General features: G+C 38.5%; 2 protein-coding genes and 1 pseudogene across 3 annotated transcripts in view; 1 reads left to right on the top strand and 2 right to left on the bottom strand.

Annotated features, from left to right (window-relative positions):
* The window catches only part of LOC146460836 (engulfment and cell motility protein 1-like), a 29,008-nt gene extending 25,369 nt beyond the window's left edge, over positions 1-3,639 (bottom strand). The window contains exons 1-2 of the mRNA XM_085087521.1: positions 3,138-3,639; positions 2,969-3,009 (exon numbers count right to left, since the gene is read on the bottom strand). Of these exons, the coding sequence (XP_084943647.1) occupies positions 2,969-3,009; positions 3,138-3,218 (122 nt within the window). The 5' untranslated portion in view covers positions 3,219-3,639. The remainder of the gene's footprint in view (positions 1-2,968; positions 3,010-3,137) is intronic.
* Positions 3,640-3,805: 166 nt separating this feature from the next.
* LOC146460835 (thiamine-triphosphatase-like) lies at positions 3,806-9,400 on the top strand (annotated as a pseudogene). Its single transcript, XR_014857521.1, has 3 exons — positions 3,806-4,377; positions 6,372-6,502; positions 9,264-9,400. The product of XR_014857521.1 is annotated as a thiamine-triphosphatase-like (transcript).
* Positions 7,509-25,524, bottom strand: LOC146460834 (uncharacterized). The gene is made up of 12 exons (XM_085087517.1): positions 25,267-25,524; positions 21,336-21,378; positions 19,249-19,787; positions 17,807-17,833; positions 16,194-16,445; positions 14,266-14,562; positions 13,171-13,470; positions 12,486-12,773; positions 11,888-11,932; positions 11,593-11,709; positions 10,677-10,914; positions 7,509-9,643 (listed from the first exon to the last, which is right to left on the bottom strand). The coding sequence occupies exons 1-12, from the start codon at positions 25,316-25,318 to the stop codon at positions 9,223-9,225; spliced, it is 2,619 nt and encodes an 872-aa protein (XP_084943643.1). The 5' UTR covers positions 25,319-25,524; the 3' UTR covers positions 7,509-9,222.
* Positions 25,525-26,109: the final 585 nt, after the last annotated feature.

Raw genomic sequence — 26,109 nt, 5'->3', positions numbered from 1 at the left:
GCTCTTAGTTTTCTAAAATTATTACTTCACTTTCAACAGATCTGTTCATAGCCACTACACAAGACATTTAAGTAATCAGCGTCATTTACCAAACGTTTTCACTGAAATTGCTTAGAGATCTTAATTATGACAATGGTTATAAAGTTTTTAACAAGATAAAATGATTGTACTGTAACTTTGTTTTTATTCCCTTGTTATCATATGTTAGCTTTAGGATTTGCATACATGTAATTATTAGTACTTCAGAATTAGCATTTTATAATTATATTTCATAGTTTCATTTTCTTAACTTGCATTGTAATTATAATTATAGTTTTTAGGATGGTTCCCACTGATACTAGGGGTATTCAGTCACTTCTAGGGTTACCCTTAATAAATAAAGGTACATGTATGTGTATCTCTATCCCTTCTGAAAGCTGGATGTCCTTAAAAACTTTCAAGAACACAAAAAATATATGAACACCAGGCAATGAGATGACTTAACCTCATAAACCAAACCTGTGACTGGAAAGTGAAACTGCAAGACACATTATATTCTTGGGTAATAATTTTAATTCAATTTACTTCTAGGGCATAAACATAAGTTAATAGTGTTTACAGAAACAATGTACTGCCTGCATAAAATTAATAAACATGAAAAATGAACTCATGAGCAAATAATTACGTTATAGTAAAAGAACATTTCTTTGAAGCTCTTTTTCAACCATCATGTGACTCAAAGTCTGGCTTCAGCTACTTCAGTACGCTTGCAAAATCTTCTGTTCAGACATATACATTATAGACAAGTTATAGTGAGTCTCAGTGGTATTAAGTAAGTTCAAAGAAATACCTTAAAGGTACAACTGTAATTTAGAGCCTTATCTGAAACAAGCAAATAAGCAACTTTATGGCCCCTGTTTCATGGCCTTATTGCTTACACTGTTCATGTAGCTGGGGCTAATTTAAAATTTTAAGAAGGAAGCGATCAAGTTCCTAAAAGGAACACCCAAGGCAGAAGTACATGTACATGTACAAGTATAATATATACAATGTATCGAGGGGGTCCATTGGGGTTATATACATGTACTAATTTACTGTAAATTAATTAATTTCTAGCACTTTGTGGGGGTAACTGGAACGTTTTTGACTTCTTTGAAATCATCATGAATTTGCAGTAACAAATTGAAAATTATTTTGAAAAAGAATATTGACTACAATAATATTATATTATCTGAAAAATTTCATTAATTTGTTAATAATGTATCGTTCTATTTTCTTTAATATAAGTAATGATCAAGGTTGATTTGTTCTCGTCAGTCTACACTGTCTGCTCCTACAATTTCTGTTTAAACGTTTTAAACCATTAATTTTTTCAGAACCCTATAACATCTTACATCCATTGTACCATCCACCATTGTTGTAAGCAAGCGGCATGGGTCTGATTTACATGAAAACTTTGTATTATAGGCTTATCATCAGGTTGTCACAAAGAACAGAGTTGTACAATGGAAATCCAATAATTATAACAAAGTCCCAAGCTAGGGACTGGGAAAATATGACTGTTCATTATAACAGGGGTTCTTTATAAAAACAAAATCTAGGCTGCATAACAAGAGGTTTAGTTGGGGTTTGGTGGTCCGTGACGGAGCCCATTCCAAAGCCCATGGCTTTGGTGCTCGTTTTCGTGGCTCTGTCATGGGCCACCAAACCCCAACAAAACTGCCAGATGTGTGTACTAGGCTAAATGAAATGCTGTTCTAACAAATTTGTGGAAAGATGACCAAAATGTTTGTGACATGTAAATCAGGATTTGAAAAACAATAACTTTAATAATTTTTCAGACAAAAGACAAAGGTGCTAATTAGCAATATATATAAATGTCACAAAAGTGCCCTGTGAGAGGCTGCATGTAATGAGCATCAGAAACTTGCAGTCTTCTAGATGAAATATAACAGGATTAAAGGATTCCCATCTCCGTTCATCTAAATCTAATTCATGTGCAACTTCGGCCATATGGTGTTATTATTCAACACATTGAAACACTGCCCAAATATGGTCATGGTGTACTGAATATTCATCATCTGTAGTTAACAGACATCCTGGGATATACGTAATTTAATGTGTCAAGGAGACATGGTGAACTAGATATCACCTCCAGCTTTTTTGCAATAAAACTGTGCTTTATTATCAATGTGTTGAAAAACAAATATTATTCCAGTTACCCCGACAAAAAAAATATCCTCCTCAACCTTGCAGAATATCCCCTACACTGTAATTTTAGCCAACTTGGTCTACGGCCTCGTCGGCCAAGTATCAGGCGATATTCCGTGCGATTCTGAGGGATAGGTTTTAAGTTCAGTCTTTTGGATTGTGTTCATTTTAACTGGGATTTCCTTGTACCGGGGTTTGTTCTACCAGCTTTACTGTAACTTTTGCTGGACTGCATGAATAATACATTCATTATGAAATATAAGATCATTGGGTAATGCAGTTCTAGAGTTCTGATTGGCTCTGAATGGCCATAGGATACATGTATCAGCCATTACATGCACATGCCCAAGAAATAACTTGGTTTATTAATTAAAATCATATATTTCTGGTCTTTCTTGCCATTAATGAAATCCAGATGATCTAGCAATATTTACTGGTTGCTTTTAATTAAACAATTATTCCATTCTTGCTTTTTCGATATCATCTCATATTCAACACATACTCATTAAACAATATCATACACAATCACGTGTATGCAGCAGGGAAATCAATTTATGAGGGGGTTCAATCAGTATTTTGGGGTGCCATTGTACAATCAAAATATTTATTCCCATACAAATGATTAGCAAATGTTCAACAATATAAACAGGGGTGAAACTTTTGTGATAAGCAGGAAGAAATGTCATCATATATATAAGCTTTACACCTGCCAAACATAAGACTTAATTCAGTAATTACTAATATGGATGTAATGAAAATTGTAACACCTTATACGTACTTTGAACAGACTTCTTTGATGATTTCATCCAAGGGGAGACTCTATTAAAAGGAACAAGAAGTTCCATAATAAGATTACAGTTCCTATGATACAGAGGCAAGTGATTAATAGCACCTAATACTCCAATTATAGAAACCTTACAGCTTGAATGTGCAAACGTCAGCTTTACCTGGTCAAACGTTGTAAGCAACGGAAGTTGTCCTTCCTTTTCAATGGCTAGCTTGATCTGACCAGGGTCAACAACAGACATAATCGCAGACAGCTTCTTTTCCCCTCAACGGCACTTCTTGGAGCCTTGCGTTTTCTTTCGGTGTACAAGACTGGCTCAAATCAAAACCAGAAATTTGACACAACCCTCCAAAACGATACGAAAGGTCGTGAAACCCTTCGAAGAATGCTTTCGATTTTTGAGCAATAACGGCGGTCTATCGCCCGAAAATTAAACTTTTCCAATACGGCATGACTTCAGGCAACATCCAAGTGCAGCTGATTGCAAGCAAAGTGTTAAAATGAAGACGAAATCTGACTTCTTTTGCGATCAAACATGCATAACCCTTACTTCCGACAGAGAAAGTGACTCGCACTGGCGACAAAATCATACTGTCCCTCCCCCACTTAGAAATTTATCAAACATTTGTCAGTTGTTATTTTGTCCAAAATGTAAGATTTTCAGTCAATCTGGAACACGATATAGATGCATTTTCGATAAATTTAGCAGCAGTTTAAATGATCTGGGGCTTTTTTTTCTTGAAAATGAAAATTTCTTGAAACTGTTTCCTGTAGAGAGGAGTAAGTAAAAGTCATTGCACTCTTCCCGTGAGCCTCTGTCGTCCCAATTTAAATATGGCGGCAGATTCGCACGGCGAAAGTGAACATACAACCATGAAGTTTGAAGTGGAAAGAAAGTTTCGCATGCCTCCTAACTTTAAAGAGATTCTGAACAAGAAGGGAGCAAGGCTGCTGCAAGAAATTACGTTCTCTGATGTTTATTTTGACGCGCTTAACCACGAGCTAACTTTGTCGGGTTGTTGGTTGAGGAAACGTAATCAGAAATGGGAACAAACTCCAGAAATCGAAAAATTGCCATCGCGGGATCGAAAGCAACGTTGAGATTGAAGATGAAAGGGAAATCGTCAATGAACTCTCTCGAAGACTGACGGATTATCATTCGAAAGCTGACGAAAATTCTCATCACCGTAGTGTTGAGGAATTTATTCAGAAAACCTCATGTAAGCAACTTGCATGTTTCAATACGCATCGGTCCGTTTATGAGATGCCGAACGGAGTAACAATTGACTTGGATCAAGCCAGTTTTGGTTATCAGGTTGGAGAGCTGGAGATCGTTGTATCAAGTGAAAAGGATATCCACCTGGCTCGTGAAACAATCCAGAAAACCGCAAGAATTCTTGGTATTTATAAGCTTTAATGGTTATTAATTACTAAATTCCTTGAATTGTTGTCTTCATTCAGCTTTATTTCGGGATACGGAAAGTTCAACATGACATGAGGGCATTGACCTGTTTCAACCCTAAATGTTTTTCAAGATTTATCGTCAGAAATGGTTCAAATTCACAGATACTGATCAAACTGTGTGTGTGTGTCTGTGTTGGGGGTGGGGGTGGAGGTGGGGTTGGAGGTGGGTGTTGAAGCCAGGATAATCAGGAAGTGACAAATGAGGTATAAACTGGAATTAATTTTGTGAGATGACAAAACACAGGAAAACTACCTAGCAGACACAATATTTTGCAATGAGAACAGCATTACGAGGCAGATCTACTAAGAAATGGGATAAATACCAGGCATAGTCAATCGAAAGAATCAATATTGGAAATCAATCAATATCAATCAAAATCAATCACCAATTGATATTGATTGAAATCGGTAATCAATAACAATCGAACTCATAGAAAAAATTTATTATCGATTGATTTGATTGAGATTATAATATTATCGATAGCAATTGACAGTAATCGATAACAATCACTAATCCCAGACAGTCCCTGGAGGAGTATTTTATTATTACACTTCTTTCTTAATTCAATAACTGAAATTATAAAAACACTGATTTTGTTGTTTATTTTGCTTCATATTTATGGTGTTGCTAAAAGGAGGCTAGAGGGTTGCACACCGCTACTTTGGCTGCAACTTCCTCTTCTTTTTAATTATTGAAATACCAATTGAAATTGTTTCTGTTATTGTTCTTGTTCTTTTGGTATCAGCTTGTTGATATTTGCAAATTGCATATCCACAATTGAACATTGGCTCAATAAAACCATAGAAATTTACATCGTGTCAATCTTTAACTTGTAGAAATTGACAAATTAAAATAGTTTCCGATAAAAATGGATGGTAATTGATAACAATCGATAAACCAATCCTTATTGATTTCCAACTCAGAACTTTTTTCTTTATCGATTCTCATCAAGTGGTATCAGAAATCGATATCAATCTTCGACTGATATTGATTGCTATTGACAGTTTATCGATTGACTACATGTACGCCTGGATTAAAAGTGAGAGGTTAAGATTTCCTGTCCCCTTCCCCAAACTGGGTTCTGTCCTGACATACTGGTATGCAAGAGCAATGACCAAAAGCCAGAAACAGTAAGCTTACACAGAAGCAATAATTCCAAAATCAATGGAGTATGAAATTGTTCCCTTACATAGTAGCCATCTCCCACTTCCAGCTTACCACCCACGAGCTGTTGGTTTTTTACCCTCATGAGGAACATTTTCTTGAGCTGACAGTAACCTATTGACCACAGTGTTAGCTTAAAATATTTGCAGTGTATTGGGTGTGACAAAAGCTCAGGCGTCAGACTGGGAAGAAACTCAGACCCTCAGGAACCCTCCGTACTGATCATAAACACAATACCCAAGATCTTTTGTATAGATTTTTGGTTGCTCACACACATTAACACTGTGAATAGTCCCTGTATTTTTTGCACTAAAATATTCAGCTGGCCATTACTGGGATCAATTTCAGCACAAAAAATTGAGGGACTGTTTGTAGTACATGGGTGATAAATGTGCAGGGGCAACAGAAATTAAAAACAATACAAGTCTTGATTAGTTTAAAATAGGCCTACAATCAGTGCATTATGATCACTGATTTTCCTCAACTCCCCAACTGTTATTTTCACATTCTCTTCAGATTGTATTCACCATGATGTCATATTAACATTTGAGTTTGTCATGTTTTCCTTTTAATAAGACTTCTTAAGAGTATAAAAGCTGCAGTGCCTTATTATTTTATTCACCTTCAAAACTTTTTGGCTTGCATTTGACTGTACATATTTTTTTTTATTTATTTACGATTGCAAAATTTATGCGAGGTAGTTACATTAAAGAGGCTTATTAGAGAAGGGTTTTAAAAAGCTTTGAGAATTTGATTGCTTTTCAGGTGTTGAATGTGAAATTCCCATGCCTGGCAAAATAGAGGAGTTCCTTTCACACAATTGCAGAAGTCTTTATGAGCAGCTTGTGAAGAATGGGTATTTTATAGATCGGACAGGATTACTGAACCAATGAGAGGTAAGAATAAGGAACATCTATAAATTACATGAGATGTACATGTAATTTTCATGGCTTAAATTTCCTTTAGTTGTTAACTGTGGCTAAATATCATTTAGGCTAAGTTAAAGTTGGGCCAAGGGCTGGTCAGCAGTCCATCTGCAAAGTTTTATGCAGGGGAACCCTCCGAAAATTTCAGGGAAAACTGCTTTGCCTGCTATTAAAAGCCAAAAATTTAGAAGCAAAGTATGAAGTTGAACTGAAACTTCCTTGGGGGGGGGGGGGGGGGGGAGAGGGTACAAAACAAGAAAACCTTCGGTGGGGGAGGGGGGGGGGTATGGATAGTTTCTGGAACTGCACGTTGCTATGCAATCGCTCGCTATTCGTTTGGGGAATTTTTTTTTTCATGCCCCACCCTCCCTCCCTGTAGGGTATGTATAACTTTGCTGTTAAGTATGATAGGTTTCCCACTGAGCCTCTCAGTGTGACTGGTTCATGGGTCGGGGACTCGGACTGATTTGCCATGGTTACCTCTGAGCACCTAGCAGGATGCTACATGCTGGCAGCATGATAGGCATGATAGGTGTGCATGATAGACATAAACAATATACATGTACACATTTATTAAAAACTGACTCATTGGATTAAATGCAGTTCCAGAGTTTTGATGGGTAATTAGCAGCCATGGCATTATGGTACCCTGCCGTACAAATATGGCAAGAGTTAACGCCTCAGGGGGAAAAGAAAATATCACTAAGTCAGCAAGATTTAGCGCGTTTTTGTGGTTGTTTTTAGTAGAAGAGTTATTCCACTTGCGCTTGTTGAATATGAGGTAATTATAGCCAACTTGTATCCAACGCCCTCATGGAATAATAATATTATTGTTAAATGCCGTATACATGTGTCAATTGTATATATGGCTGTACATGTTGTACATACATATATATGCATGCTCTATGTTGATACATGTAATGGAACTACATGGTTAAACCTTTAGCCTCTAACGCATGTATAAACTGCACTGCCCTTTTCAGTGATACAAATTTTTAATGGCAAAACCCAGCTTACAATAATTTTGTATTTGTTACATTTCCAAATAGGTTGAGACATGTTAGACAGCAGATGGTAGATACATGTACATTACTGCTTGAGTTTTTAATGCCAGAGTTCAAGTTACATGTAAATGTCTGTATCATGCATACATCTATCTTGAACTCTGGTGTTTAAAACTCATTTACATTGTGTATTACATATGGGATTATAGTAGTAATTTATAATCATAGTTGGTCTTCAGTATTATTTTGAATTCCCTCCCTCTTCTCCTCCCTCACAAATCAGCGGGTGTGTTGAAAGATGCAGCTGAATTATAAAGATGCATCATATTTTTCTGTAAAAAAAATGCACTCACGGCTTGAATTATTAAGAAACAAATGTTAATTTTATTTGTGTAATATCACATACAGTTGTAACAGTGCTTGACAACCCAACAAAGACACCTTCTGGTGCCGTGAAAATTTAGAATAGAAGTATACATGTAACAAAGCTACTAGTCTGCAACCTGTACAAATAACTGAAGTGCACAAACTACCAATAAAGCCTGAAGGAAGCATGTACTAGAATTTCGTCTGTCCCTAACCAAAACACCCTTCCGAAATCTGTGATTTCCGAGAGGCACTAATACTAATTTGTACACAGTGTTTTTAAAATGCATTTTCAGCTAAGTCAAGTCATTAGTTAGGGCTTTCTCATCGTAATAATAAAAGTATTTATTTATTAATTTGCAATGAGACTTAATCAACTATTCAGTTTTCGTTCTTCCTCAATATTATTTTTACTATAATTAATCAATGTTTCACCGGAAAGCTCTTCACAAAGTGGTTTTCAAGGAGGTTCTGGGTAGAATATTTAAATTACAATAACAACAACCCATCGACAGAAAACTAACAACAATAACCGAGAAATGAACAAAAATAATACACAAAGTAAAGAAAGGTGATAATAAAAGTAATTCATGTACTACAAAGATAAGTGGATTTAAATCTTGTTATTTTTTTATTTCACGCCACTAGTAAATTACATTGAAACAAAAGAAAACAAATACACATCAAATTTAAAAATATAGTCAACTAGTTACATATTTTCGTATGTATATACGGCTGTTTCGACAAAGGTTGTCCAAGAAAAGCGTAAAGGCATACGCGTCAATACCGAAAGGTAGTCTGGGAAGTAGTCTGCCTTGACTGACAGCACACTTGAGATGGCGGGCAATATGGATTCTCAGCTGTTATTGAAATTTATTGGGTATTTCCCAGACTACCTTTCGGCATTGTCGCGTACGCTTTTATGCTTTTTTTTGGACAACCTTTCTCGAAACAGCTGTATATTTACGTAAATATGGTCAACTAGTTACATATTTACATTAAATCTCAACAAAAACTCACAGTTCCTAATATCATTACTTAAATTGTTCCAGTGTTTAATGACATGAAAAGCTAACCGCTGTTTATCCCAATTAGTTCTAACACTGGGCAAATGAAAAACATTACCGTCAATGGATACTATAGCTGCATTACAAATTTGGGTTGTACAATGTACTCCTCGAAACGTTTTTATCTTAAAATGTTAATGATAGCACTAAGATGAACCCCACCAAACTGTTGTAAGAGCAGTTCTCTTCAACTCTATCTACGAAATACTGTTTAATGGTAGTTGTTTCTTTTAGTTAATACGATAGCGGAGTCTTAACAACTTATATTGTTTTGACCTTCCTCTTGCAGGTCAGCCTGTTCATCATCCAATGATGTGCCCTCAGTTGCGGCAGATGCCCTTATCTCTCTGAGAGCAATGAACTCTCTTACCTCACCCAGGTCAACAGAGAAGCGGCGGCGATGGCAACTCTTTGCGTGTCCCATTCCAGGCATATCCATCGTGTCGATGCTGCATAGATCACCCTGAAGAGTCTGTACAAACCTTTCGAGCTCGCCTAGATCAATAGAGTGGTGTTGCGTGTGCTCTTTAGAAGACTCTGCAGCAATCATCCTTGATGCCTCTTGGTTGAAGCTTTTCCTTTGGTCTGCAGCAGTGGGGGAGATCACTCTTTGCAGGTTGTCATATATGGGGCGCCCATGGTCGTCCACTGCTCCTCCAAGAGATCGTCGTCTCCTGAGGAAAATAGAAGATCCCATTGATTAATTCATGCTTCAATCTTGAGGGGAAAATATTAGAATGAGTGGAGGATGAGATGGAAAACAAATACCGACCACAAAAAGAAACAAAAAGACTTACAAAACGTTAATGATTAAAATCCAATGGGAGTCGTAAAAAGAATTAGCACTTGGTTACACAGTAGTATTTATATTGTGGTATGGCCTGCTGTATTTAAACCTTCGGACCTCTCACATGATCCCGGATGGCAACTTCTTCTACCTCTTTCTGGATTTTACGAAAGTGTCATCATTTTGAATGTTTTGGCAGTTTTTTTATAGTCTTTTGTCTACTCTTTCTATTAGAAACTAAGAACAACACTTTACAGCAAATGTATTAAATAAACAAACACTTTATTTCAGAAAAGAAGGGACTTGGTGAAGTATCCACATGCTGCAAAAATCCGCGAAGAGGGTATATTTCGTGATGCAAAAGAGGACGTACATCCCCTTTAGGGAGATTAAAGTTATACAACGGTCCACAATGTTATGACGCACCCCCTCGCTGTTCTGGCCCACACCTCCCCTTTTCTACCTTCGCTCTCCTTTCTGGTCATTCTGTCAAGCAGTTCAATGGCCGATTTATTAATGCGACTAGAGTCGTTCACTATGTAGCACAGAATGAAAATCAAAACACTTAGCTTATGAGAAGATTTATGTTTGAATGCTTTTAAGAAAGGTGATCAAAACTTCGACTGAAGCAAGCCAGAGAGACGGTAGTTGAGTTTTCAATTTTCATGCTACGGATGTCAATACTTTGCTCAGCACTGTTGCGAACATCAATATTATAGCTATGAGAGAGGTGAGAGGGTCTTAGGACCCCAACTATGAGAGGATGAAACTGCAGAAATGTTACATTTCACAGTTTCTGGTGTAGCACACCCCGCGGAACTCACGCCAACTGGTAAACTCATCCTTTGAAAGAAAAACACTGAATCTGGCTTTGCTTTCAGGAGAAGTCACCGAAGTTTTTGGTCAGGTATTTTACGCACCTGTTCAACCTCTTATAATGTGTGTTTTCGTAAGACTGCTCAAATTCCAAAACAATATTCCGCAGGTGCTCTGGAAGGTCCAGTGAGCCATCGGGGGCAATGTTGATGTAAAGTGGTTGTCGAGAGGTATCGGGAACATTGTCGTCATCCAGTGTCTCGTATCCATGGGCATGAGAGGCCGCGATAATTGTTTGAAGCCAGTCTGCTGGTGAAATGGCGTAGGGTGTGCAACCTACGGCTGGAAAGTAAATAATGCAGTTTTTGATGGAGTGCTTTTGCTTTGTTTTCTCTTGTTTCTCATGTTGTGTTTACTTTGTTTGCTGAACTTTAGTAATGGCTTCAAAATCCTTTCGCAAAGTTTGTAAAATGATCATGAGCAAACCCAAAACAAGTTAATCCCAGTTACGTGTGTTAGGCAGCGATTATAACGTGTTACTTTCAATTCTCAGATTTTTTTCTTTCATCACTTGTGATTTGCAAAAATAAAAAAATCACTCGTGATTTGCAGGAATGATTACTTTGGGCGCAAGGCGATGTAGGCCACAAACCTTGTGAAATTAACTATATAGGGGATAGTTTGAGCCTGATGGTTTGCTCCCAAAAGTCTACGAGGGTCTACATTTACGAGGAGGTGAATATGTGAACGAAAATTGTAAATGCTAATATGAGTAGATCGTTGGAAGTTGTTCCTGCATGTTTTCAGCCTTAACAAACGTTAATACCTACCCCAACTGACAATAGAGAGGAACTGTTCAGAAACGCCAAAACCAGCTTGATGGAGAATTTCAGAAAACGAAAGGCGTAGAGAAGTAGATATGAAAGTAGGTACAAATGGAATGTAATGAACGAGAGGCAAAAAACCCTTTTGAGTCCCTTACGGCGATATCTCTATTGAGCAGCCATTTAAAACACTTACTAGTTCCATCGTTGGCGTTCGATGAACGTCTCTTTCTGACAAAGTAAATCACCAGGAAAACTGCTCCAAAGGCAACTATACTGGTAAACACAGCAGCCACAATTATGGTCCTTGTTCCTGGAACATAAAAAGACAAATCCAGTCAACCGCTTCTGTGTTGACTAGACGAAAATGACCACTTGCTCTGACTAGACCTCAACCCTCCAACGCAACTTAAGATAATGCAGAGCACTTTAATGTAGAAAAAGTGTTTAGTAAAACAGTCCAGTGTGAGTAATATTAAACGCTGTGGTACCTGTTGCGCTGCTTTGTGGTTTGTAATGTCCTCCATTGACGGGGTCTGAGAATAAAATAAAAAAAAAATTACTAAATGAAAATCACGGAAGTTAAGAACAAAACCAGTTGTATTCTAACCATATCTTACGTGAATACATTTTGCATGAAAAGAAGGCATTGTGGTAAAATTGCACTGCGCCCCTCTCGTGCTGCTTTCAAAGTTAGCTAATCCCTATCGTTTTAGAAATTTTTCAATACTTGAAACACTGCTTTAAGGTATTGGGATATATGAAAAAATATTGTTTTTGAGCAGATGTCTGTTATTACTTCAAGGGATTTGAAAAAGTGGCCTTTAAAATGAAGAGTATCGGCTTTCGATAAGACAGTTAATGATGTACGGAAGCCTGTGCTACACTTAACTTGGCACTTTTGCCTGCAACTTGTCTAGCAATTTTGTTCTCACATAAGTTGCACGAAACGTTGCGGCAAGTAGAAGTCGGTTCTACTTCGTGTAGCGCGACGTTCGTTGTATATGTGATAAATCCCAGTCAGTGTCTCAAGAAATGGTCACTTTCCTCGCAAAGTAACACAATTTTTCTTGATAAAACCTTTAATACCTGGATTAGTTTTAGCGAAGTAGTTGGTACTGACAGCACCATCGCCCTTGGCCGTAAATGCAAGTAGCTGGAAGCTGTAGTTCGTGTTGGATTTCAATCCATCAATCTGTTTACGTGTATCTGCTACGGTGATGTTAGCATGTGATGTATCGTTCACGTGACCGTAAAGCACTTTGTATCCAAGCACCTTTCCATTGGTGTATTCCTGGGGAACTGGGCTCCAGTTGACAAGCACCGTATTTGTTCCCAGGCTAACTACTGATATTTCTGTTGGAGGGCGGTCTGGAACTAGCAATGATAAGATTCCCGTTACCTTTAAGTATGCGAGGATTTTTCAACAAACGAAGGAGGTGAATTCAGGTAAAGAAACAATTTTCGAATTGAATGTGCTATTTTGTTTTAAGGAAAGGTTGTACTCGGCTTATGGCAAAATGATGATTGTTTTCTTTGTGGAATATCGCAACTACAGGACTTATAAATGAAGGGAAAAAAACTCTGGTCAAAGATCAAATTGGGAAGCATACAGAGAGCCATTAAGCTGACTGCTTTCTTTCTTTTTGTCCTCGTGCTCGCGTTATAAAGGCCTGATATACACTCCCTGCTTTGAAAGCGAGACAAAAGGCTAATAGCAGATGACAAGTGGTTTTAAAACGTATAAACCATGCGCCGGATTGTGTGTTCTTACCATCCTCATCAGTTTTCACAGATAAAGCGCAAGTTGGTCCTCTTCCTCGCCGAGTCAGCGCACAAACACTTATCGCAAACTCGGAGTATTTCTTAAGTCCACTGAACTCCAGTGATCTTGCGTTTGTGTAGTTTGATGTCGGTTTACTCCGCCCAGACTTGTCTTGCTCTGCTTTTATTTCCACTTGATATCCCAGTATTTTTCCGTGACGTTCTTCGGCGGGTATTGGCTCCCATTGCACGTGAACACTGGTAGAGCTTAGATTCCAGGCCTTTAAACTTTCAGGAGGAGCACCGGGTACTACAAAACAAATTCCCACTTTCTAAATGCTCGATAGTTAGTGAATCCCACGGTCGGTTTGTCAGTCAGTCCATAGTTGAAGGGTCAAAGTCAATCGATCACCAAGTAATCAGTTAGTCCATAGTTGAGAAGGCAGTGGTTTAGAAGCCAGGCAAACTTCTTTGTTAGATGTTTTTGTTAGCATTTTACGCCTTGACCGTGCACAAACCACAATGATTCACAATAGATTTTGAAATGTGTTGGAGCAACTGACCAATAGAAACTTTCCTGTTAAGATATTCAGCCCGGTGGTATAAACGTTGAAACAAAGGATTGTGCACGGTCGCGGCCCTTCCCACATAAATTGTAGCACCATTGCTACCAAATTTGACGTTTGCAAGGTTCATAGCCAATCCCTCAGTTAAGTACGTATGGTTAGTCAAGTGAATTAGTAACTCAGTCAGTTTGTCTTTTCCAGCGAGTCAATTAGCCGGATGGACTCAGTTAATCACTTACCGCAATACGCGTTATATTGTCAGTTAAAATGCCTATTTGACGTTTTTCATAATTTATTTCACTTGATTTAATTTCAAGTACGTAAATTCTTTGAGATTCATTTGGTGATAAACTCTAAAAAACGAACGACAGATTTCGACTGATCATCAGTCACTTTCAAGTTCGAGTCCTTCAATAGAGACGTAACATGCACAACATAAGTAATCGTAAAAGAATTTTTAAGCAACGTGGGAAGGCGTAAAATGGGACGATAATAATATAAAGGAAGAAAAAAATCTATTATCTCTATTAAGAACATACCATCCTCATCAGTTGAAATCACCAGTTCTTCACTCCAATTACCATTCCCAAAGCTGTTGAAAGCCCTCAAATAACAGCTATAATTCATGTATTTTTCAAGTCCTTTGAACTCCCAGTGACGTTCTCCAGTCCCTAAAACCTCGAAATGTCTGTTTGACGAGTTGTGTCTCTCACAAGCTGCGTGGAATCCAAGAAGAATTCCATTTACGGACGACTTTGGTACATCTCCCCAAAAGATTTGAATACTTGTCGAGCTCGAGTTGTGTCCTCGGAAATCTGCAGGTGGACTTGAAGGGGCTGTAGAACAAAGAAGAAACAATTGCAGATTCTAACAGCTTGGGCATTCTCTCTGTATTTGTGTTCCTTTCTGTAAGGGAGTAGCCCTTGGGATATAAAGGGTGCGATTTGACAAACGTAACACCCAAACATGAAATCACAAAGTGCATATTTATGGTAAATTCTGCTCTTGGATCGTAAGTGGCCATATCGTCGGTGATGTGGTGGTGAGAGTGAAATTCTTGTCTTATATATTACCCCGTGTTATTTACAGTGCAGTGATTTTGCTTCAATGGAATTAAAACAAAACTTGTTGAAGTTCTTATCTCGGTGTAGTTCCCTGGGGTGATGTCTGTTCGGAAGGCCTTTCGAAGTGCAGTCATTCTTCGGTGGTGGATGACGTAAGTTTTCTTTGGTAAATCACTTTAAACCTTGGCAACATGGAAAAGCTGTTTTTTTTGTTTTTGTTTTAAGGGACTTTGGTGATAAATCACTTCAAACCTTGGCAATATTAAAAAAAACTGTTTCTTGTTGTTTTTTGAGGGACAAACGTGTTGTTTTGGAGTGTAAAATAAGGCCGTCTTTCATTTTTGATACGTCAACAACAGGTCGGACATTCGAAGAAAACTAGTTTAGATTGCCGTCCAAGAATTTGTGTGACTTAAATAATTGCTTACACAATTATGCCTTTTAAAATGTCCTTTAGCTATCTGGAAGAACAGAAAACGACTTTGAAAGTGGAGTAAATGTAATGGAATATTTTAAGCCTGGTAAATAAATGAAAATGATGTATTATTCAGTAAGTGACACAGGCATACTCGGAAAAAATACAATATATGCCACACATGACATTCCAATCTTAGCAGTATGCAGGATGTTTGTCCCATGAACCTAGTTTAATGGCCTTAGCTCCCACGAGTCTCTTGTAGCTCAGTGGTAGAGCATCCGAGCTAGTAATCGGAAGGTCTTAGGTTCGACTCAAGATAATTACACTCGGATTTTTTTTCCGAGTATGCCTGTGTCACTTACTGAATAATACATGACTTTGAAAGTATCTTTCTCGACGCGTGTCTTCGAACCTGAAATAGTTCTGTTTGAAAAGGTAATGTTTGTTTTCCTCTTCAAGATGGATTTTAAACTTGTGGGAAAAATCAAATTAAACATCCGAGTTAATCAGCACCTGATTTTCCCTACAATTTCTCGACTAGGTCAAATTTACATGATAAGGAGGGAGCAATGTCTTGATGTTTGAGCAAACTCTCTCAGCCAAAGGTACAGGAAAAACATGGAGAACGAAGAGAGGGATAGACATGTCGTAGCTTAAAGGGTCGTAGGAAAGCTGACAAAAAACATTTCCCTGAGGTGATTTTTTGTTTCTAATCGTTCCTCCATGGAAAGCAGAAACTTTTAGAGTTACTTAATCTGGGCCAATCCACATTAACCAGACTAGCAGAAGTGTTTTTTTCTTTTCTTTTTTTTTTTTTTTTTGGTTTTCTTTTTGTTTTTTTTGTTTTGTTTTGTTTTGTTTTGTTTTTTTTTTCAGAAATACGGCTGCGTGCGAGTGTTGGTACCGAGGGTTGCGAGTCCATAAACCGTGAACGCGATTTATCTTTAGTCTCAGGGACCCCTAGAGCCAGGGTAAATCTACTTACGTTCCTTTGCACATGTAGACACATTACAGAACTCCCATCGCACGGTTCTATTTGTGGTGAAGCACCACGGGCCCTTCAAGCTGAATCCCCCTGAATTGCGACAGAAATTGCTGCTGTTTCTGATCTCTTCATACATGTCTCCAGTGATATTGTGCTTATGGGGACACTGTGCGTTCCACCTTTGGCATGTGTTGCCGGAAACTGTCGTGCTTATGTTGCCACGGTAACCACGTCCATCTCCATAGAAACAGTCTATAACACAAAATTGTACAAACGGGTAAATTACAACAGAAGCTATTGTCTTGAAACTAAAACCATACCAACCAATCACAACGAAAGCAAATGACACAAGGCGCCAATCAGAATCTGCCCAGACCAGAAAAACATGCGTGAGTCAAAAATTAATTATCGGTTTTGGTTTGGTTTTAATCTTTATTGGCCGATAAAAACAACATGTTTTCTGATTGGTTAGCGCATTGAATCGCTAAAGTAAACAAACGTCAAACCTAAGAAAGTCTAGAACCGTCCGGCTCAAGAAACACAAATAGTCCCAAACTCCTACTTTACGCAAGAATTAAATCAGTAGAATGAAAAACAAGTTAGATATGGTAGTTCTCAGACCGTGAAATCGCCGGATGAATCTCAATACGAGAAACAAATCTGAGACACAGATCCTAGAGAGAAGGTGAAGGTGGATCGGCCACACCTGAAGGCAACCGACAAACAACAACATCCTTCAGGAAATTCTATGGTCGCATGATGGGATTGTTTGCATTTCTCGCCCAAAGAACACCTGGCAAGGGGCGTGATGGCTGAGATGAGGAGTTGTTGTCATACCAGGAGCAAACCAGAGAGGCCAGTCCAGGTCTGAAGCAGATGGAGAACAATAGCCTACGTTCCACCCTTGAGCTAAGGGCCCAAGTGAGAGTGACCTGCACAACTAAGCTATGCCAATATTTAATAGCGCGTAAGCGATGGGACAGTAACTACCACCTTGCTACACCATCGTCTTCCGAGGCGTAAAGATGACATCAAGGGATGGGATTTAAAACATAATTAAATGAAATCTTACAGAGGTCTGAGCTAAGGACAGACTGAATAACTAAAAATGAACACGTCTGGTGTTATTGTTATAAGGTAAAAAAATAAAATAAATAAAAATAAAAAAACCTCTGTCAAACGTTTGTATCATCCAAGAATACCAGACGAAGAAGTGTGGGTTCACCTAAGCCTTGAAGGATCTCAAATTAAAAGGGTAAAAGCCTGTTCCATACTTAAACGGCTCAATGAAGGTCAGCAATCAATTTCGAATTTCGTAACACAGGTTACTTTCATTTTTCTCTTGTCCCCTGGGTTCTCGTCACGTTTACCTGGTGACTGTGCACTCAGCTGATTTCCTCTCTGTTCCTCTGTCCATAGCTGGGATGGAAACTGACTCGTCCCCAGTCGTCTCTTATGATATCGTTCGGTCGAGAGGAGACTAGGACAGGGACCCATCTTACCCCGTGCGCATCTCTCTCGCTTCCTCTCGACCATGAGAGACAACTGGAACGTGTCAGGAATGGAAATACACAAATAATAACGAAATATATTGTTAGATGTTACAAACCCACCTCTTTTCTCCAAGACATTGAGTTTTTCTGAGCGGAAATAAAATTGAATAAAGAATGCGTTAGTGTATTTTCAATTAAGAGAAACAAGGTAAACGATATACCTGTAGAAAGACACCTGGGCCCAGTTGTTCGAAGCCCGATTAAGCTGGATTAACGAGAACTTTGATTCGAGTTTAACTACTAAACAATAGAGATTTTTCAAAAAGATTCTTGTCCTTCAGTTTTGACTTTAACTTTTCTTCTTTGCTTTGTTCTTAAAAACAAAATCTTAAAAACAACTTTAACGGGTGAGCTGAAAACCTCGGTTAACTTTTAATCGTGGATTTGCGTTAATCGGCTTTCGAACAGCCGGGCCCTGAAAATGGGATATGTTGAGCTTAACTAACAATGAGTAAAGAAGGTATGACCACTGGATTACAAAGAAAAGCAAGTGTTGTTCTTTCCCAAAACAGGCTTTCAGCATCCGTTGTACTAACCGCTTGAGTGATTTAACCGCGGTCAAACGCGACACTAAGAAAAGTTGGCTAAAGATAAATCTTGTACTTTGAAAGGTCAAAGCTGATAAGTTTCTTGTGAGTCTGTAAGTTTACTAAATCACTAAAGTTTTAATTGTTTTTAAATTGAGAATGTCGAGACTGGACTGATTCACCTCATTGTTCCTGAAAGTACCGAGTTAGTAAACCCGCGGACTCACAAAAACCTTATCAGCTTTGAGATTCTAGTACGCTAGAAGCTGCGACACATTGACAAAGTTTTCATTTCATTTCAGATCTCAGAGAAAAAAACCTTATCTTCAACTAACTTAAACATCACTTTTCTTATTTTTTTAACGTTTGGCCAAGGTTAACTCGCGTGGCCTTAGGTTCAGCCGGGGCAGCAGTATCCTTGAATCTCTCCCTCATTGCAATAGGCCTTAGCACGGTTTTCGACGTCATTTTGACGGGTAGGCAAACAGGCTTGAAATAACAGTGTTTGTATGGAAATCCGATGTCAAATAATTTTCATAAAACATCGCTTCTGAAAAATTCGTGAATTGGAAACTTTTGGCACTAGGAAAAGGATTTAAAGAAAAAAATTTAGGGGATTTAGCTGTGACAGAAAGCGTCCATTTGGAACTTTCCATACATTTCCCTGTATTTTTTCCCGCGAACTATTTTTAGCAGCGGTTCACGGCTGGTTCGCTATACAGACAAATGTATGGAAAGTTCCAAACACGACTGGACGCTTTCTGTCACAGCTACATCCCTCCAATTTTGTTCTTAAAAGCCTTTTTCTAGTGCCAAAAGTTTCCAATTCATGAATTTTTCGGAAGCGATATTTTTTAAAATTGTTTGGCATCGGATTTCCATACAAACACTGTTACTTCAAGCCTGTTTGCCTACCCGGCAAAATGGCGTCGAAAACCGTGATAAGGCCTATTAACTCGCTCTTCTTATACTGACCTCGTATCTTGTCAGGGTAGTAGCAATTGCTCGATTCATTCCAAGATGGCAGAGTCGTACAGTTGATTAAGTCCCAACTGTATGGCCACGAGTCCTGGAAAAGTTTTTTATCCCGATTGAATTCTGACACTACCTTGACCTCTCGATCACAGACTTTAAACATAAGCTCCTCGCATGCTTCCCTGCACACTGGTTGAGGCTTAGACGAAATGTAGCACCGTTTAAAGTAATGGTGGCAGTATATATCATCAACCATTTTGAGGCAGCTTTGGCGCACCTCGAAGAATTTGCCCCTGTTTATCCACTGCTTGGATTTGGAATCCCGGTGCGGTCCTTCAAGGAGATGTTTTACCACTTCAAAACGGCGTATCTTCTTTTCGTTTTCATCCAGCTCGTAAACGTTATTTCCAAAGACTGGTAAATTACCAAGGACATGTTTGCAGTAACCACCGTTTTCGAATAGGTCCTTGTCCAAACCATATGGCATGCACACTGATCCGCCATCCACAGAGCTTTTCATCCTAGTGACAGGCACACATCTAAGGTATTCAATGAAGAATGCCTTTATATCAGTTTCTAAATTAGCAAGCTATCACGGCATAACGGTTTATTTGTCTATCACTTTTCTAACCATTACAAAACAAATTGCATTTTAAATTATTTCACTCAACATCTGTTCCAGCCGGATTTTCAGACGTTCCCAGGTCGCTTACTGACGCCGGATCTCGGACCTTCTGAGAATCAGGCTTTATTTGTACCACAGGGGGCCCATACAAACTATGTGACCGTTTTTATTTTGAATTTATAGAGGCAATGTATGGGAATATCGAAAATCCTCGTATTATCGTACTAGATTGCATTAAACATCAAAATAAACGTAGTTTTACCTTAAATGTTGTGTGTTGTCGTTCCTGAGGTTGAAGACGGCGATTTTAGCCATTTGAAGGGTTCGGTGGTGAACGTTCACTCGAGCGTAATAGAAGAGTGAGAAGGGAGGAAAACTTGTTTTGAAAGGGTTCCAGCGCCGGAGCGATTTTTCCCCCAAAAAACGCATCGCTCCGATTTCAAACTTCACAGCATAAAGGTCAAAAGATTTTCGATTCTTCTCGTACCTTCCAATCGAAAATCCATCCAAACGGCCCGGAGCTAGTCCTCGAAGAAAATCAAAATCCCACAGTATTCGAGCGAGTGGAATGCGTAACCGTCCCGCTAATTGCCCCTTTCTGATTGGATGATGTTAGACAATGGCACGTAAACATTTTGCTACGCATTCCACTGAAAATACTGTGGGATTTTGATTTTCTTCGAGGACTAGCTCCGGGCCGTTTGGATGGATTTTCGATTGGAAGGTACGAGAAGAATCGAAAATCTTTTGACCTTTATGCTGTGAAGTTTGAAATCGGAGCGATGCGTTTTTTGGGGGAAAAATCGCTCCGGCGCTGGAACCCTTTCAAAACAAGTTTTCCTCCCTTCTCACTCTTCTATTACGCTCGAGTGAACGTTCAACGCCGAACCTTTCAAATGGCTAAAATCGCCGTCTTCAACCTCAGGAACGACAACACACAACATTTAAGGTAAAACTACGTTTATTTTGATGTTTAATGAGAATATCTATCGCAATCTAGTACGATAATACGAGGATTTTCGATATTCCCATACATTGCCTCTATAAATTCAAAATACAAACGGTCACATAGTTTGTGTGGGCTCCCTGTGATTTGTACAAAGTTCGGACTGATTTTTGCCTATTTCTGATTGGTCACTAAGTTTCCGAATTTCTTCGGGTGCCCTCGTGACCTTAGGAAAGCTCTCCTTTTCTGTAACTGGTCATCAAGAATCGGAAGATCTTCGGGTACTTCTGTGACAACTTTGATGTGCTCGCGAAATTCTTACTTGAGGGTTAAAAATCGCTAACTAGACGTGAACTTCCTGAAGATTAGCATTAATAAGCAATTACAATAATAAACGTTTTCAATTCACGGGGTACTAGGAGTCAATAGCCCGCGTTTGCCTCGCCTTGGAAAACGTTATTCAGAGATATCTGAAACGCACAAAAGAAAAGAAACTAATATACGGATGAGGCCTACTTGTTTGTGCTGTTCTTGCTTGTAATAGTGGTATTTCCAGCTTCTAAAAGGAAAGACAAAAATATCTATGAGATTGTTACCACACTGCGGAATAATTTGATGCAATTTATTTTACATGTTCACAAAATCACCAATTAATGTCGAGGAAATGGATATGAGGAAAATTGATTCAGGCTTTTCCTTACAAAAACTCATCTCAAAATTGCTCTCGCTTTTGTAAGATGGAGGTTTGAAATTCGGCTTCATTATTATTAAAATCTGTAAGCAAATCCCAACTGCTGTATGAAGATATTAATGAACTCTTTCACAGAATTAAGAAGGCATTGACTCCGTAATGCATTTAATTTTAATCTAAGCGTTCCTCAAGTTCAGGGAATCCAAATCCTGATTTTGGTTGCCGAGGATCGAAAGGTCCATTTTCCTGACAAACACAAGTTAGATTAAGCCTGAGCTATCTTCGCGGAATAACGCAGCCAGATACACTTCCGGACATCTCATTCCGTACGTTATGCGTAATTTCGTGTTTTACACGCGCGTGACGTTTGATTTGCCTATACGAATTCCGTGATACTTTACCGTTCTCCGGCATGTTTTGAAAATTCTGAAAATTCGAAGTAAATAGGCTAAATACAGGTCGGTAAATCATGGCAGCCGTGAGAACATTTCCTGGTCTTTCCAAAAAAACCCGACACAAAGGACATGAGCTATTTTAAACATATACTTAATATTTGAAGAGGACTTTGCTTTCGTCTGTTCAGTTTTATTTTTGCCGGCTGCGTGGTGGTGCCGTAAGCAGAGAGAGTATACAGTCTTCTTCCCCATCTGTCTCGAAATTTTGAATCAGTTTATATGACTTTGCTTCTAAAAAGAAAGAATGCGAGCCTGAGCCCGTTGAAGGTGGTGAGATTTGAATAGCTTTTAATGTTAATGTGACTAGGCGAAAAAATTCGGACTCGATCTAAAGAGTTATTGGTGCTTTGCAGTCCAACTTCACTTGTCTCAAATAACTATTTGCTTACAGGATCACGCTTCAACTTTGTATTTCTCAGGAATACTCAATTAATAATTCATGAAGGAATATTTTCACTTTTTATTAGATTCTACAGCTTCATGACCACTACACGTGCAAAGGGTCACTATGGCCGCTCATGGCGTTATTGAAAATATTTGAAGGCACTCTGAAGAATCATCTTGAAAATACTGGACATAGTGGCCTTATCTACAAATTGTGAGAAGTGTATTGCGTCAGCATTCCAACTTAAACATTTTCAGCTACTATAAAAGATATATAGCAGTAATTCAAGGGGCACTGTCACGATGATTTAGCTGTATTTTGGTCTAAAATGCTCGAACATTTGACAAAGAACCTGTTTTGTAACATGAAATTGCCCTTACAACATTGGAAAGAAAATATTAAGGTTTTTCTCGTAGGAAAAACATACCATGATCAACTTTTAGCGACTTCTCTAAAATACACAGGAAGAACTTGAAAAAATTGGCTAATTTTGTTGCAATCCACTTGCATCCGCAGCCAAACATAAATAGTAGTTTCTGTGCACTAGTAGCGTTATTGTTAACAAACCTAAAACAATATTTTAACGACTCCATTGAAACAAATATATTTTTTGGCGATTCATAGTGACACTAAAAATAAATGGCACTGCCCCTTTAACTGAAGCAGGTTATGATCCGGCTGATGCGACAGCGACTACATGTAATTTTTCAACAAAATGAAAGAAAGGAAGGAGCTAAACGCTTGTTATTGTTTAGCTGCCAGGTAATATCAGCAACTATGTCAACTATGTTTAGTAACACTTTGAAAAGAATTCCAAGCTCATTTCACTTTGTTTCAGCCTTTCAGCTGAGTAGGAATCACGAGAGAGAAAAACACGTGCGGAGACTGACGAAAGGGGACGAGGTATCCTTGCCTTGATTGCTACCCGGATACCGTATAATTTCGAATACCCCCTACCCCTTGCGGCATCCTTTGCCTGTTACGTTTAGCTGGCATTTTACGATAGTGCTGAAAACTGTTTTATCGTCAAACCCACACAATTTCCGAAAGCAAAATTTCCTAACGATTACAAGTTCTCCCTGAAAACAAATCATTCCCTAAAAATCGTCGTTTTCTTATATTTCTGAATTTTACGTCATGTATATTTTAACGCGTGGTTTTCCACTTTCTAAACGCCAGACGATTTGCATGTTTAGGCAATTTGCTTAAATTTCTCCGTTGGGACTGTCGTTTTCTGACTTTCAATATTGTTTTGGGTTCCCTACAAGGGTTGTTTGGACAAGCTAACACGTACGGTTTCGTCTGTTGGGCCATTTTTTTTTTTTTTTTTTTCGCTGATTCTTTTTTAAAGGTATTTTTATCAATTTTACAGAAAGATTATTTTACAAAAGTTATCTTGGAATAATGACATGTAGAAACCAAAAACACACGCGATTATAAATTAAGTTAAAGAACTTGAAGAAAAAATGATGTGATTGCACAAGGGAAATTGCGGAAACTATAGTTGTCAGTCTATTTTTGCTGAATATTCAAGTCGCGATAAATGTTAGCAAAACGAATTTTATCTCCTGAATTTCCGACCTCGTGCTGTGCTGGCCTTATTTTCGCTCGCTTTTAAAACGCCATTCAATTTGTCCCTCTGAAAGCAAAAGGAATTGTAATTTCCCATGTTACGATACTATAAAGTAGCACGTTCACCAAAGAAAACACTAGTGTCTCCTTGCAATCGAATCCGAAAATCCGAACAAATCTTCACATAAGGAACCGTTGCAGTGCCTCAGGATTTGGGCCAGAAGATTGAATCTACAGTTGATGGTCCAATTACTACTCTGTCAGTACATTCTACATTAAGAGTCTCCAAATTACAACTCTATCAATACATTCTGGATTAATGTCTCTGGCTACGTATGGTGAGGCAGGAAATTAAATTGCACCTTGAAAAAAACTTGGGCCAAATTTTCGAGTTCCACTGTTGGCCGGGATTTTTCTGCCTTCAAGAATTTTTCAGTTCGCGTAAAAACAAGAAACTAATGCTCAATAGTTTTCGTTTTACATCTCATCTACACTGACTCAAGTGTTACAACCACCTTGTACAAGATAATAATCATCTCCACAAAAGTACCGCTTGCTCAGTACCGCTTTGAAATGAATGCTCAAACTTTAAATACACAGCTTCGAATTTGAAATCATCCATAAAGTCGAAAGGTAGAAACCAGATCAAATGAACCGAGATTTGGCTCAGGAGTGAAAGCGTTAACGCTACAATAAACAATTCAGACGCAATTTTCAAAGGTTTTTCGAACGGATATATTCCTCCTGAATGATCCGATTAGTGCCGCGACAGTTACCCATGACCTGGTGCCCCAAAAAGACATTCAGCCGGCGCTACGGAGTGAAATATAACTGCCACAGAAGTCGTGTAAAACTGTGAAACCTTTTGGTTGTTATTCAATATATAGTGTGCAGTTCTCTCTTCTGCGATTGAACTGTCGTTACCATATCGAAAATAATTAAAGGATACGAAAGCCTCGAACAGTCCCTTCCTTAAACAATCCTTTCCCATTTGACAAATTCTAATGTCACTAGTAACAATACCAGACTTGTTTGTTTTGCGCCGACATTATAATTTCAGTGTTTCCGTCATTAGAAGAAAGGAAACCGTACCTTACTGGGATTCAGAGTTCTAAAAGGGAAACTTCGCGACGCAAAATTAGAACAAAGCCTACTTACAGTTGTACTCAGAACGCATAACCCCAAGACGTCTTTGGATGTGAAGTAAGTTGACTCAACAGCTAGTCAATCGATCGCAATTATCTTAGACGGAACTATTAAACAAATAGTTTTTCCTATAGTGTGAACATTTATCAACATGCACGCTACGCAGCAACTTCTATAAATGCATCAGAGAGTTCTGACCTGAGAATGCGATGAGAGATGAACCAACTATCAAGATGATCCGCGAAATCATGGCGTCTAACTGCCAATTTACGAGGCCCAGCGGTGCAGTCGAAGCCGAATTACGAATTTGCGTGACGCAGTGAAGTTGCTGTCGATTTCTGCGGCTAATATTTCAGCCCATCAATATTTTGTGAGGCACTCACGGTATGGGAGGGACCTACGATAAGCCGGCAAGCGCCCTCAGCGCTGTGCTTCAGTTCGAAAGTGACATGAATGGAGACAAATAATACAAAGCTTGCTTCACCTGCCATGACCCTATTGGAGAACTGTTTTTTTTTTAATCATGCCACTCTTATGACAGGATGCAGGAGAAATATATCAATAAAATTAAGAACTGATTCAACGTTAGGGACGGACACGGAAGAGGGCTACTGATTTTCCAAAAATTTCTCGCAAAAGACAATGTAAATGCTACAAGCTGTTGGCCATAACAAAATTACTGCCAGAATATATACTAGAACATGTAATGTATCAAAAGGCAACTGCACTTACTCCAAAAATATGTCAAAAATTACCTGTTCAACGATCAACATCTTAGGCAAAAGGAATTTAAACACGGAAGTCAACTGATTCTGATATTAGCATATTTAATCAACACGGCACAACTTTATTCAATTAAACGACTTAATTGATTACAATATGGGACTGACCCGAAAGTAGCAAACTGCTAGTCCAAAATAAATAAATGATATAGCTAAGGAACATCACGAATCGTGATATAACCTATTCTATACCCTCAACCAAATACGTTTCACGTATATTTAACACATGTTTGAAGAGTGTTTCTGTATATTGAATACA

This window comes from Pavona decussata, unplaced genomic scaffold (genome assembly GCF_977016875.1).
Source record: "Pavona decussata unplaced genomic scaffold, jaPavDecu1.1 SCAFFOLD_207, whole genome shotgun sequence".
In the NCBI taxonomy this organism is placed as follows: Eukaryota; Metazoa; Cnidaria; class Anthozoa; order Scleractinia; family Agariciidae; genus Pavona; species Pavona decussata.
Note: the sequence above shows the minus strand (reverse complement) of the source record. Positions and strands in the feature narration are given on the sequence as shown.